The sequence below is a fragment of the Cherax quadricarinatus genome, chromosome 4 (assembly GCF_038502225.1).
Source record: "Cherax quadricarinatus isolate ZL_2023a chromosome 4, ASM3850222v1, whole genome shotgun sequence".
Classification (NCBI taxonomy): domain Eukaryota; kingdom Metazoa; phylum Arthropoda; class Malacostraca; order Decapoda; family Parastacidae; genus Cherax; species Cherax quadricarinatus.
This window is the reverse complement of record NC_091295.1, coordinates 26096993-26112414: the sequence shown is the minus strand read 5'-3', so window position 1 is coordinate 26112414 and position 15422 is coordinate 26096993. Positions and strand designations below refer to the sequence as shown.

General features: G+C 36.9%; 1 protein-coding gene across 5 annotated transcripts in view; it reads right to left on the bottom strand.

The window, feature by feature from the left end:
* Positions 1 to 9941, bottom strand: part of fra (neogenin protein frazzled) — a 195756-nt gene extending 185815 nt beyond the window's left edge. For all 5 annotated transcript variants that reach the window (XM_070095374.1, XM_070095369.1, XM_070095391.1 and 2 more), the window contains exon 1: positions 9845 to 9941. In XM_070095374.1, coding sequence (XP_069951475.1) covers positions 9845 to 9926 — 82 coding nt within the window. In that variant the 5' untranslated portion in view covers positions 9927 to 9941. The remainder of the gene's footprint in view (positions 1 to 9844) is intronic.
* Positions 9942 to 15422: the final 5481 nt, after the last annotated feature.

Sequence of the window (15422 nt, the reverse complement as noted above, 5' to 3'; positions counted from 1 at the left end):
TCCGAATTTTCTGCATAATATTTACACCACACATTGCCCTTAGACAGGACATCTCCACTGCCTCCAACCGTCTCCTCACTGCTGCATTTACCACCCAAGCTTCACACCCATATAAGAGTGTTGGTACTACTATACTTTCATTCATTCGCTTCTTTGCCTCCATAGATAACGTTTTTTGACTCCACATATACCTCAATGCACCACTCACCTTTTTTCCCTCATCAATTCTATGATTAACCTCATCCTTCATAAATCCATCTGCCGACACGTCAACTCCCAAGTATCTGAAAACATTCACTTCTTCCATACTCCTCCTCCCCAATTTGATATCCAATTTTTCTTTATCTAAATCATTTGATACCCTCATCACCTTACTCTTTTCTATGTTCACTTTCAATTTTCTTCCTTTACACACACTCTCAAACTCATCCACTAACCTTTGCAATTTTTGTTTAGAATCTCCCATAAGCACAGTATCATCAGCAAAAAGTAACTGTGTTAATTCCCATTTTGAATTTGATTCCCCATAATTTAATCCCACCCCTCTCCCGAACACCCTAGCACTTACTTCTTTTACAACCCCATCTATAAATATATTAAACAACCATGGTGACATTACACATCCCTGTCTAAGACCTACTTTTACCGGGAAGTAGTCTCCCTCTCTTCTACACACCCTAACCTGAGCCTCGCTATCCTCATAAAAACTCTTTACAGCATTTAGTAACTTACCACCTATTCCATATACTTGCAACATCTGCCACATTGCTCCCCTATCCACTCTATCATATGCCTTTTCTAAATCCATAAATGCAATAAAAACTTCCCTACCTTTATCTAAATACTGTTCACATATATGCTTCAATGTAAACACTTGATCTACACATCCCCTACCCACTCTGAAACCTCCTTGCTCATCCGCAATCCTACATTCTGTCTTACCTCTAGTTCTTTTCCTGGTATACTCAATAAACTTATTCCTCTATAATTTTTACAATCTCTTTTGTCCCCTTTCCCTTTATATAATGGGACTATACATGCTCTCCGCCAATCCCTAGGTACCTTCCCCTCTTTCATACATTTATTAAACAAAAAGTACCAACCACTCCAACACTATATCCCCCCCTGCTTTTAACATTTCTGTCATGATCCCACCAGTTCCAGCTGCTTTACCCCCTTTCATTCTATGTAATGCCTCGCATACCTCCCCCACACTTACATTCTGCTCTTCTTCACTCCTTAAAGATGGTATACCTCCCTGACCAGTGCATGAAATTACCGCTTCCCTTTCTTCCTCAACATTATATTCTCGCCATATATATATATATATATATACATATTTTTTTTTTTTTTTTTTTTTTTTTTTTTCAACAAGTCGGCCGTCTCCCACCGAGGCAGGGTGACCCAAAAAAGAAAGAAAATCCCCAAAAAGAAAATACTTTCATCATCATTCAACACTTTCACCACACTCGCACATTATCACTGTTTTTGCAGAGGTGCTCAGAATACAACAGTCTAGAAGCATACACATATAAAGATACACAACATATCCCTCCAAACTGCCAATATCCCAAACCCCTCCTTTAAAGTGCAGGCATTGTACTTCCCATTTCCAGGACTCAAGTCCGACTATATGAAAATAACCGGTTTCCCTGAATCCCTTCACTAAATATTACCCTGCTCACACTCCAACAGATCGTCAGGTCCCAAGTACCATTCGTCTCCATTCACTCCTATCTAACACGCTCACGCACGCTTGCTGGAAATCCAAGCCCCTTACCCACAAAACCTCCTTTACCCCCTCTCTCCAACCCTTTCGAGGACGACCCCTACCCCGCCTTCCTTCCCCTATAGATTTATATGCTTTCCATGTCATTCTACTGTGATCCATTCTCTCTAAATGACCAAACCACCTCAACAACCCCTCTTCTGCCCTCTGACTAATACTTTTATTAACTCCACACCTTCTCCTAATTTCCACACTCCGAATTTTTTGCATAATATTTACACCACACATTGCCCTTAGACAGGACATCTCCGCTGCCTCCAACCGTCTCCTTGCTGCTGCATTTACCACCCAAGCTTCACACCCATATAAGAGTGTTGGTACTACTATACTTTCATACATTCCCTTCTTTGCCTCCATAGATAACGTTTTTTGACTCCACATATACCTCAACGCACCACTCACCTTTTTTCCCTCATCAATTCTATGATTAACCTCATCCTTCATAAATCCATCCGCCGACACGTCAACTCCCAAGTATCTGAAAACATTCACTTCTTCCATACTCCTCCTCCCCAATTTGATATCCAATTTTTCTTTATCTAAATCATTTGACACCCTCATCACCTTACTCTTTTCTATGTTCACTTTCAACTTTCTACCTTTACACACATTCCCAAACTCATCCACTAACCTTTGCAATTTTTCTTTAGAATCTCCCATAAGCACAGTATCATCAGCAAAAAGTAACTGTGTCAATTCCCATTTTGAATTTGATTCCCCATAATTTAATCCCACCCCTCTCCCAAACACCCTAGCATTTACTTCCTTTACAACCCCATCTATAAATATATTAAACAACCATGGTGACATTACACATCCCTGTCTAAGACCTACTTTTACCGGGAAGTAGTCTCCCTCTCTTCTACACACCCTAACCTGAGCCTCACTATCCTCATAAAAACTCTTTACAGCATTTAATAACTTACCACCTATTCCATATACTTGCAACATCTGCCACATTGCTCCTCTATCCACTCTATCATATGCCTTTTCTAAATCCATAAATGCAATAAAAACCTCCCTATCTTTATCTAAATACTGTTCACATATATGCTTCAATGTAAACACCTGATCTACACATCCCCTACCCACTCTAAAACCTCCTTGCTCATCCGCAATCCTACATTCTGTCTTACCTCTAATTCTTTCAATTATAACCCTACCGTACACTTTTCCTGGTATACTCAGTAAGCTTATTCCTCTGTAATTTTTACAGTCTCTTTTGTCCCCTTTCCCTTTATATAAAGGGACTATACATGCTCTCTGCCAATCCCTAGGTACCTTCCCCTCTTTCATACATTTATTAAACAAAAGTACCAACCACTCCAACACTATATCCCCCCCTGCTTTTAACATTTCTGTCATGATCCCATCAGTTCCAGCTGCTTTACCCCCTTTCATTTTACGTAATGCCTCACGTACCTCCCCCACACTTACATTCTGCTCTTCTTCACTCCTAAAAGATGGTATACCTCCCTGACCAGTGCATGAAATTACTGCCTCTGTTTCTTCCTTAACATTTAAAAGTTCCTCAAAATATTCTCGCCATCTACCCAATACCTCCATCTCCCCATCTACTAACTCCCCTACTCTGTTTTTAACTGACAAATCCATATTTTCCCTAGGCTTTCTTAACTTGTTTAACTCGCTCCAAAATTTTTTCTTATTTTCATTAAAATTTCTTGACAGTGCCTCTCCCACTCTATCATCTGCTCTCCTTTTGCACTCTCTCACCACTCTCTTTACCTTTCTTTTACTCTCCATATACTCTGCTCTTCTTATAACACTTCTGCTTTGTAAAAACCTCTCATAAGCTACCTTTTTCTCTTTTATCACACCCTTTACTTCATCATTCCACCAATCACTCCTCTTTCCTCCTGCCCCCACCCTCCTATAACCACAAACTTCTGCCCCACATTCTAATACTGCATTTTTAAAACTATTCCAACCCTCTTCAACCCCCCCACTACTCATCTTTGCACTAGCCCACCTTTCTGCCAATAGTCGCTTATATCTCACCCGAACTTCCTCCTCCCTTAGTTTATACACTTTCACCTCCCTCTTACTTGTTGTTGCCACCTTCCTCTTTTCCCATCTACCTCTTACTCTAACTGTAGCTACAACTAAATAATGATCCGATATATCAGTTGCCCCTCTATAAACATGTACATCCTGGAGCCTACCCATCAACCTTTTATCCACCAATACATAATCTAATAAACTACTTTCATTACGTGCTACATCATACCTTGTATATTTATTTATCCTCTTTTTCATAAAATATGTATTACTTATTACCAAATTTCTTTCTACACATAGCTCAATTAAAGGCTCCCCATTTACATTTACCCCTGGCACCCCAAATTTACCTACTACTCCCTCCATAACATTTTTACCCACTTTAGCATTAAAATCCCCAACCACCATTACTCTCACACTTGATTCAAAACTCCTCACGCATTCACTCAACATTTCCCAAAATCTCTCTCTCTCCTCTACACTTCTCTCTTCTCCAGGTGCATACACGCTTATTATAACCCACTTTTCACATCCAATCTTTATTTTGCTCCACATAATCCTTGAATTAATACATTTATAGTCCCTCTTTTCCTGCCATAGCTTATCCTTCAACATTATTGCTACTCCTTCTTTAGCTCTAACTCTATTTGAAACCCCTGACCTAATCCCATTTATTCCTCTCCACTGAAACTCTCCCACCCCCTTCAGCTTTGTTTCACTTAAAGCCAGGACATCCAGCTTTTTCTCATTCATAACATCCACAATCATCTCTTTCTTATCATCTGCACAACATCCACGCACATTCAGACTTCCCACTTTGACAATTTTCTTCTTCTTATTCTTTTTAGTAATCTTTACAGGAAAAGGGGTTACTAGCCAATTGTTCCCGGCATTTTAGTTGACTTTTACAACACGCATGGCTTACGGAGGAAAGATTCTTATTCCACTTCCCCATGGATATAAAAGGAAAATTAATAAGACCAAGAACTATTAAGATAAAATCAAAGAAAACTCAGATGAGTGTGTATAAATAAATGTGTACATGTATGTGTAGTGTGACCTAAGTGTAAGTAGAAGTAGCAAGACATGCCTGTAATCTTGCATATTTATGAGACAGACAAAAGACATCAGCAATCCTACCATCATGTAAAACAATCACAGGCTTCGTTTTACACTCACTTGGTAGGACGGTAGTACCTCCCTGGGTGGTTGCTGTCTACCAACCTACTACCTATAAAATATAAAATATATACATTCTTTCTTTCTTTCAACACACCGGCCGTATCCCACCGAGGCAGGGTGGCCCAAAAGGAAAAACGAAAGTTTCTCCTTTTACATTTAGTAATATATACAGGAGAAGAGGTTACTAGCCCCTTGCTCCCGGCATTTTAGTCGCCTCTTACAACACGCATGGCTTACGGAGGAAGAATTCTGTTCCACTTCCCCATGGAGATAAGAGGAAATAAACAAGAATAAGAACTAGAAAGAAAATAGAAGAAAACCCAGAGGGGTGTGTATATATGTGCTTGTACATGTATGTGTAGTGTGACCTAAGTGTAAGTAGAAGTAGCAAGACGTACCTGAAATCTTGCATGTTCATGAGACAGAAAAAAGGACACCAGCAATCCTACCATCATGTAAAACAATTACAGGCTTTCGTTTTACACTCACTTGGCAGGACGGTAGTACCTCCCTGGGCGGTTGCTGTCTACCAACCTACTACCTATAAATATATACATATACATATATATATATATATATATATATATATATATATATATATATATATATATATTTATATATTTATATATATATATATATATATATATATATATATATATATATATATATAAATATATATATATATATATATATATTTCAACAAGTTGGCCGTCTCCCACCGAGGCAGGGTGACCCAAAAAAGAAAGAAAAGCCCCAAAAAGAAAATGCTTTCATCATCATTCAACACTTCCACCACACTCACACATAATCACTGTTTTTGCAGAGGTGCTCAGAATACAACAGTTTAGAAGCATATATATATAAAGATACACAACATATATATATATATATATATATATATATATATATATATATATAGGTGGAGTCTGGAAGAAGAGACTGTTATCAGATACTTGGGAGTTGACGTGTCGGCGGATGGATTTATGAAGGATGAGGTTAATCATAGAATTGATGAGGGAAAAAAGGTGAGTGGTGCGTTGAGGTATATGTGGAGTCAAAAAACGTTATCTATGGAGGCAAAGAAGGGAATGTATGAAAGTATAGTAGTACCAACACTCTTATATGGATGTGAAACTTGGGTGGTAAATGCAGCAGCGAGGAGACGGTTGGAGGCAGTGGAGATGTCCTGTCTAAGGGCAATGTGTGGTGTAAATATTATGCAGAAAATTCGGAGTGTGGAAATTAGGAGAAGGTGTGGAGTTAATAAAAGCATTAGTCAGAGGGCAGAAGAGGGGTTGTTGAGGTGGTTTGGTCATTTAGAGAGAATGGATCAAAGTAGAATGACATGGAAAGCATATAAATCTATAGGGGAAGGAAAGAGGGGTAGGGGGTCGTCCTCGAAAGGGTTGGAAAGAGGGGGTAAAGGAGGTTTTGTGGGCGAGGGGCTTGGACTTCCAGCAAGCGTGCATGAGCATGTTAAATAGGAGTGAATGGAGACGAATGATACTTGGGACCTGACGATCTGTTGGAGTGTGAGCAGGGTAATATTTAGTGAAGGGATTCAGGGAAACCGGTTATTTTCTTATAGTCGGACTTGAGTCCTGGAAATGGGAAGTACAATGCCTGCACTTTAAAGGAGGGGTTTTGGATATTGGCAGTTTGGAGGGATATGTTGTGTATCTTTATACGTATATGCTTCTAAACTGTTGTATTCTGAGCACCTCTGCAAAAGCAGTGATAATGTGTGAGTGTGGTGAAAGTGTTGAATGATGATGAAAGTATTTTCTTTTTGGGGATTTTCTTTCTTTTTTGGGTCACCCTGCCTCGGTGGGAGACGGCCGACTTGTTGAAAAAAAAAAAAAAAAAAAAAAAATATATATATATATATATATATTATTATTATTATTTTTATTATCACACTGGCCGATTCCCACCAAGGCAGGGTGGCCCGAAAAAGAAAAACTTTCACCATCATTCACTCCATCACTGTCTTGCCAGAAGGGTGCTTTACACTACAGTTTTTAAACTGCAACATTAACATATATATATATATTAACAACATTAGAAAATCCCCAAAAAGAAAATACTTTCATCATCATTCAACACTTTCACCTCACTCACACATAATCACTGTTTTTGCAGAGGTGCTCAGAATACAACAGTTTAGAAGCATATATGTATAAAGATGCACAACATATCCCTCCAAACTGCCAACATCCCAAACCCCTCCTTTAAAGTGCAGGCATTGTACAATCACATGTACTATCTGTGCTTCTTATATCAAATATAAATTTACTTCATTACTGTACTAAACAGAAACAACACTAATAATATAACTCTTAGCCCCAGCTTTGTTTCTCCAGCTGCATGCCTCTTCCAGTATATTGTGAAATGCTCTAATCCTGGCTGTCTCCTTACCTCTTTATCTAACCCAACTTTAGATATTTACTAACCTTTCTTCAACAGATCTGACTTCTGACTTTCTTCCTTTTTTTCTCTCACTTGTGACTTGATAATGGTCTAGGACAGACCGAAACATTGTATAGTTTCATTTCCAATTCATATATTTAGTTGTGAACTGTTCCAACCACAGAAATGACACTTTTATTCTTTTTAAAACATTTTGGTTCAAAAATCATTGTAAAGATTCACTAGTAACAAATTATTTACAGAAATCAGAATACTATTTAATTAAATATTAATTAGACATGTATGCAATATTCAGAAACTTATACCACAAAAAGTTTTTTCAATACAATACAGATTAAGAAAATTCTAAGTATATATAGCAGAAAAGGGACAGGTTTCATATATGCACATGTATATCAATAACGCATATGTGATACACAGGAATAGCCATGACCATCTAATGAACGGGAATAAAACCAGACTCACCTACAAAGAAGAGAATTAACACTTATCAGTCTGGGCAATACAGATGTATAGAATTCCATTAGTTTTACCATTTCCATTGATCTTGGGTCGAAAAGACAGCCATCAAGTGAATTCAACTAGACTCCTAACATCTATCCTACACTACACATGTCCCATATCTGCTATATATACCAATTTTTCCTCACTCTGTATTAGACTGAAAATGCTCCTGGTGAGTGAAACGTATCCTAATAATGTACTGTATAAGTTTTCAATCACTGCATATACTGTATGTCTACTTTATACATGTGTCAGCATTACATACTTTGTGCAATGCATGATGTTTTAGCTTCCTGAAGAGTGATCAGAAATACTATTAAGAGATGCAGCGACCTTCTACAATTCAATATTAGGGATGCAACTAAAATTATGATTTCCCTGAATAATTTCTATATTATACTGTACTAATGAGCTAGATTAAACAAAATTTTATTCTGATTGGAAAGAAAATTTTCAATATATTTTTTTCTTCAAAATTCAAAATCCTTATAACTTATGCATATTTAGGCATGAAACAAACTAGAGAATAAGGAGTCACAACACTGTGACTGAACCTAGACAGGCCAAAAGTCATCGTAAAGTTCTTCTCTTAAATGCCAACATTTGGTGAAACAAGCTGTTAATTTATACAGACCAATCCTCAATATATATTAATAAGGATAGTAGGAAACACAATATGTATTATATGCTTTTGCTTCTAGGGAAAAGACTAACCTCACACATCAGCTTTTGCATTCAGTGAATATTTTGTACACGTGTGTAGAAACGCCCTAGGTAGTAGGTTGGTAAACAGCAACCGCCCAGGGAGGTACTACCGTCCTGCCAAGTGAGTGTACAACGAAAACCTGTAATTGTTTTACATGATGGTAGGATTGCTGGTGTCTTTTGTCTGTCTCATAAACATGCAAGATTTCAGGTATGTCTTGCTACTTCTACTTGCACTTAGGTCACACTACACATACATGTACAAGCATATATATACACACCCCTCTGGGTATTCTTCTATTTTCTTTCTAGTTCTTGTTCTTGTTTATTTCCTCTTATCTCCATGGGGAAGTGGAACAGAATTCTTCCTCCGTAAGCCATGCGTGTTGTAAGAGGCGACAAAAATGCCGAGAGCAAGGGGCTAGTAACCCCTTCTCCTGTATAAATTACTAAATTTAAAAGAGAAACTTTCATTTTTCTTTTTGGGCCACCCTGCCTTGGTGGGATACGGCCGGTGTGTTGAAAGAAGAAGAAAGAAGTGTAGAAACACCTGTTGTATACAGATAACACCATAATAAAATTTTATAAAGTTTTATGTACACTTGGGGTTTAGGAAAAAGTGTTCAACCCTTAAACTGTCCAAACATAGATTTACACTCACTCGCGTAGCGCTCCAAACGTAGATTTATGTTTTTTTATATTCTTTCTTGTGGAGAAAATCAAGGTCGGAGCACTACACGCACAAACGTAGATCTACATTTGGACAGTTTAAGGGTTAAATGACCAAAACCTTTATGTACATTGCTATTATACTACACTGGCAACACCAAGGTGAAACAAGCTAACCCATCATATTCAAAACAATTTGTTTTCTCTTTGTACTAAGCATTCAATAAAACTTACAACTAATACAAGCACATGACTGATTCAGACACACGACTCACTCCATCACACTAATACATCAATGAAATGCCAATTCACAAATAACCTGCATTTAGGAGAGGAACCTTATGATGATGATGTGGTCTGAAATGAATCATCGTACATTTCTTGTCTTAGGTGCAGATTATTCATGAATTGTTTCAACCACAGTATTGTGACTTTATGAGATACCAAGTTCAAACATTATATATCATTTATACTAAGCCTGTGGCTAAGCTTATTTTCATTTACTAACGTACTGAAGACATTCAGTCATGAACTAGTGTGACCAACCTTCATGGATGCTGCTGATGGTTGTGGTGACTGTAGGAGATGATGGCATGCTCCTTCCTGAGGGTGACCCAATACACCTCATTATCAAATACCATTCACCATACAGTACCAAAGGAAAAAATTTCCTTTCTGCATGAGTAAATCACATTTAAAGAAAAAGATTATAGTTTTCAAAGAAATGTTGGGCACTATGCTTTCAATTATTATTATATTTAATTATTGCAGTGAATGAAAGTAAAGATAACGCTTTTATCTAAGAAATGTGAATTACTCATGAAATATGATGTTTTTCCTAAGTTCCAGGAGATGGTAATTCCATACACCCAGGAATAAGTACTGTAATTCCCAAACATGCAACAAAGCTCATGCAGACATATCTACACATATGGGTTACAATTACCATTGTCACACAAAGATAAACATTCCAGCACCTCTGATGTTGAAATGGACTTCAATTATATAACAAAAAATATTAGACCATGTAGTGCACAATCAACAAAAATCAATGAGATCTGACATAAAGTTAACAGACAGTTAATAAAAAAAATTGTGCATACATTAATATTTTCAAATACTATTACTAACTGAAGATTAAGTTTAAACAAAATCCAAATAAGTATTATATTTTATACCAAATACTGTACAAAATTTACAATGTACCTATACATTCTGCAGTTCACATTCAAAGGAACAGAATACAGTAATTTACCTCCTATTCGTAATGCTCATATTTGGAATTCTCCAAATTCTAAATTTTCTATTGTTAACTTGGATATAATTTCTGAAATTTCATATATTTTTCAAAAAAAGGAAAAACTTCAAATTTGAATTAGAAATATATCTGACTTTTTTTTAAATAAATGAGTATACAGTAGGGCCCCACTTATACGGCGGGTTAGGTTCCAAGCTGTTGCCGGAAAGCAGATATTGCCGGAAGGCAGAACGACGTTTTTTTTCCATTTATAAATGCATATAAATGCCAGACAACAAGTTTACACTAAATTATATTAAGTTAGTAATAGAACTAGGCATTAAAAACACACAAAGTAAAATACATTCACAGTACATTCTTGGGGGGAGCGGGAGTTATTTTTGGGGGGTGTGGGAGTTATTTCTTGAGTAGCTTTAGGTAGATGTCGTTTTGATAAGGACCTGCCTCGTATGGGCCAGTAGGCCTTCTGCAGTGTTCCTACATTCTTATGTTCTTATGTTCTTACTTATCTTAAAGTATTTGTAATCTTAATGTAGGGAGAGAGGTGAGTAGTACTTATTTGTAGGAAGTCAGGTGCAGGTAGCCCAGTTGTAGGTAGCCCTGGTTCCCCATCTCATACTAATATACAATATTTAAAACATCCCAGAGAATTAAAATACACATACAGTACACTCATTATTTACCTTAAAATATGTGTAGTCTTAATATAGGAAGAGAGGTGAATAGTATGTATTTGTAGGAAGTCAGTGTAGGTAGCTGGTAGGTGTAGCCAGCCTGGGCTACACCTACCTGCTACCTACAATGTGGCCCAGAGCCATATTATTAGCATTGACATACCTTGTTCACTGAATTTAATAATTTCTAACAACTACCTTTAGATGCCATCATAAACGAAGGGAGAAGTAATGAATAATTCATGCTAAAAACTGTAAACAAAAGCGGAATGGGGGAGTGGCTGGGCCAAACACAGATTCATACACGTTTTCTCTGATGGTTGAGCAGAGAAAATGTAATGTTGTCCCTCTGGCCAGCTACCACACAGCTCCACAAGTATTATTATCAGAGCACATATAAAATATGCAATAAATGCCAGACAACAAGTTTACACTAACTTATATTAAGTCAGCAATAGAAATAGGCATTAAACACACAATAAAATTTAAGATACACACAGAGCACACTTATTACTTGCCTTAAAATATTAATATTAATATGTGAGAGGTGAGTGGCAGGGTGTTTATTGAATAAAATCAGAATGGCACACCATCATCCTCTAACTTGGTACTTAAAGCAAGAGGCTTACGACTCCTCTTTTTATCACAGCTAACCTTAGACGCCATCGTCAATGAGAGCCAACTAGTTAACCCTTTCAGGGTCCGTCCCGTAGATCTACGGCTTTACGTTCCGGGTCCAAACCGTAGATCTATGCCAATATTCTAGCGGCGTCAAATTTAGTGCAAGAAGGCTGGTAGGCCTACATCTGAGAGAATGAGTCTGGATGGTCAGTGTGCACACTACAGAAAAAATCTGGACTCCCGCATGGCATTGTGGGAACACCGCCAAAGTAGCTTTGTTCATCATGCCTGGCGGCAAGGAAGCTCTAACTCCCCACTCACTCTCCGGGCAAATTCTGACTCTCCTCTTCACAACTTACAGTTCTAAGACTGATGGAAGTGGAGTTGTAGAGGAATTCTATAGTTTTGAACCACATGGTACCATTGTACCATATGGTACCATATGGTACAATAGTGCCATGTCATACAATGGTATCATATGGTACAATGGTACAATGTGCCATATGGCACATTGTACCATATGGTACATTATACCATATGGTACATTGTACCATATAGTACAGGGTACAGGGACCCTAATGGAAATAAGTCTCTCTGATTTTTTTGGGTTATCCTAGGTTCCCCAAACATATGCTGCTAAGTATGATATTCTATGCAACTTTATTTGTGTATACCTAAATAAACTTACTTACAATGCCACATGCACTTGAGTAAGTTTATTCAGGCGTACACAAATACAGTTACATAGATTATCATACATAGCAGCATATGTATAAAATCCTAGGATAACCCAAAAAAGTCAGGGTGACTTATTTTCATAGGGATCCCTGTATCTGTACCATATGGTGTCCTATACCATATGGTACCCTGTACCATATTGTACCCTGCACCATATGGTACCCTACACCATATGGTACCCTGTACCATATGGTACCCTGTACCATATGGTACCCTGTACCATATGGTACCCTGTACTATATGGTACCCTGTACCATATGGTACCCTGCACCATATGGTACCCTGCACCATATGTTATCCTGTACCATATGTTATCCTGTACTATATGGTACCCTATACCATACAGTACAATGTACCATATGGTACCCTGTAACATATGATACCATGTACCATATGGTCAATAGGACATGTTGGTGGCAGCAGGCACCAGCCAAGACTGAGTGAGTGGCCACGCAAGCTATCTACTGACTCAGCAGTTTCCAAGACAAAGCGCTCTGTTATCCACCTCAGGTAATGTGTCAAGTTCCTGTACATTTGTAAATATATAATAGAACATTACTAATATATAACAAAAAAAGCACAGTACCGTGACTGGAACGATACACAAATAACCCGCACATAAAAGAGAGAAACGTCGTCGTAAGCTTCTCTCTTTTATGTGCGGGTTATTTGTGTATTACTAATATACAACATTTTTGCATATTTTTGTTGTAAACAATTGTTGTAAACAAAATAAAGATGAAAATATTAAGTGTGTTTATTGTGTTGAATACAACAGTACCATAGAGTACCATATGGTACAATGAACCATATGGTATAATTGTACTGCATGGTACAATGTACCATATGGTACCATTGCACCATATGGTACCATTGTATCATATGATACCATTGTACCAAATGGTGCCATTGTACCATATTCTACCATATGGTACCATTTTATCATATATTACCATTGTATCATATGATGCCATTGTACTGTATGGTACCATTGTACCATATGGTACAATTGTACCATATGTTACCACTGCACCCTATGGCACCATTGTACCATATGGTACTATATGGTACCGTTGTATTCAACACAATAACCGCACTAATATTTTCATAATTTTGTTTACAATAAACTTGTAAACAAGTTTTGTAAGCAATATAATGATAAACAAATTAGTGCAGTTATTGTGTTGAATACAATGAGTGTACACTTATACAATATACATTATATTGGGGCCAGGAGCTGTGACTCGACCCCTGCAACCACAAATAGGTAGGTACAGGCCACAAATGTTACTAGAAAAAGAAAAAAATTAGAAAAGAAAAGAAAAAAGTATAAAAAACGTAAAATAATAAAATGCGATTTTGCAGAAGTCATTGATGTTGCCCCCACCGGGTCATTTTGGGTCAACTTCCCGCCGCTGTATCTTGGTAAGTACTGATCAGAATTTTTTTTTTTGTTTTATTACCTTCACAAAAATATTATCTTTATTTCTGTACGAAAAAATAATTTTTTTTTTTTTCAAAATTTCTTGGACACTGGAGCACCACTTCAGATTTTGGCCTTGGACCCTGAAAGGGTTAACAAAAGAGTAAACGAGAAAGAGAACGAGATACAGAGTTCAGACAATGTAAGAATACAAACTGAACAGGTAGTGGGCGATCACTTTGTCAGGCGAAATAAATGCGTATTAATATGCGTCTACTTTTAGTTCATTCACGTACGTTTGTAAGAGTTTGTAAAACATTTACCTCAATTTTTTTTATTATAATACTAATTACCTCACAATACAAATACTGTTACATTGTGTACAAGTTGTACAAGCTAGTACAGAATAAACAAACAGCAACACACCAGCTTTAGAGTGTATGAAGATATTATTATTATTATTATCATCATAATAAAAAGCACTAAACCCACAAGGGTCATGAATTGCTATATATAGAGTGAAGGCATACGAAAAGAATATTTTTCTACAGTTATCCCCCAGTTTGACTAGAGAAAACATAATTCTTCCGACACTACCTACACAGCCGCTTTGTAAACAAATCTCATATTTACGTCAATTTTTATTCTGTGAGTGTATGTATCATGTTTATATGCAATGTAACGGGTTTCATATATAATTTTGAGGAAAATATCATAGATGGATCAATGAAAATGCCTACATTAATGTAAAATAAGACACTTAGTGTGCCCAAGAGTGATTATTATTATGTAGTATTGGCGTCATGAGTAGAGAGACTCTTAGCGATTTTAATGTGTACCTGCACACCAGCACAGTGTGTAAGTATATTTAGGTACAGGTACGCATAAGTATAATTATCAGAGTACATATAAAATACGCAGTAACTTTAAAACACTTGAAATTTTGGAAAGTTTCCTAACATAATAGATGTAGTCACGGAGAATGTAAACAAACCGGGTGGGGCGCGCCGTATTGGAAAGACCACTTGCTGTATAGCAAATTTTGGTCATAATTTGACATTGCCATATTAGAGGAATGCCATAAGTCGAAACGCCGTAAAGCGGGGCCCCACTGTACTGTTTAAAAATGATTTGGAATATTTCTTGAAATTCAGAATTTTCTGAACAAGAAAAAAGTTCTAAACTTTAATTTAAAAATCTCTGATACACATAAAAAATTCTGAATGATAGAACAAACATCTGATTCATATTATTCAGAATTTTCAATAATTTAAACATCCCCTTACATGCAGTAATGCGAATAAGAGAAAGATCACTGTAATAGGTAATGGAAACTCCAAACCAGTGCAAAAATTAACAAAATTGTTAATTAACAATATACAAAATAACATTTTAAAACAAAAACAAAAA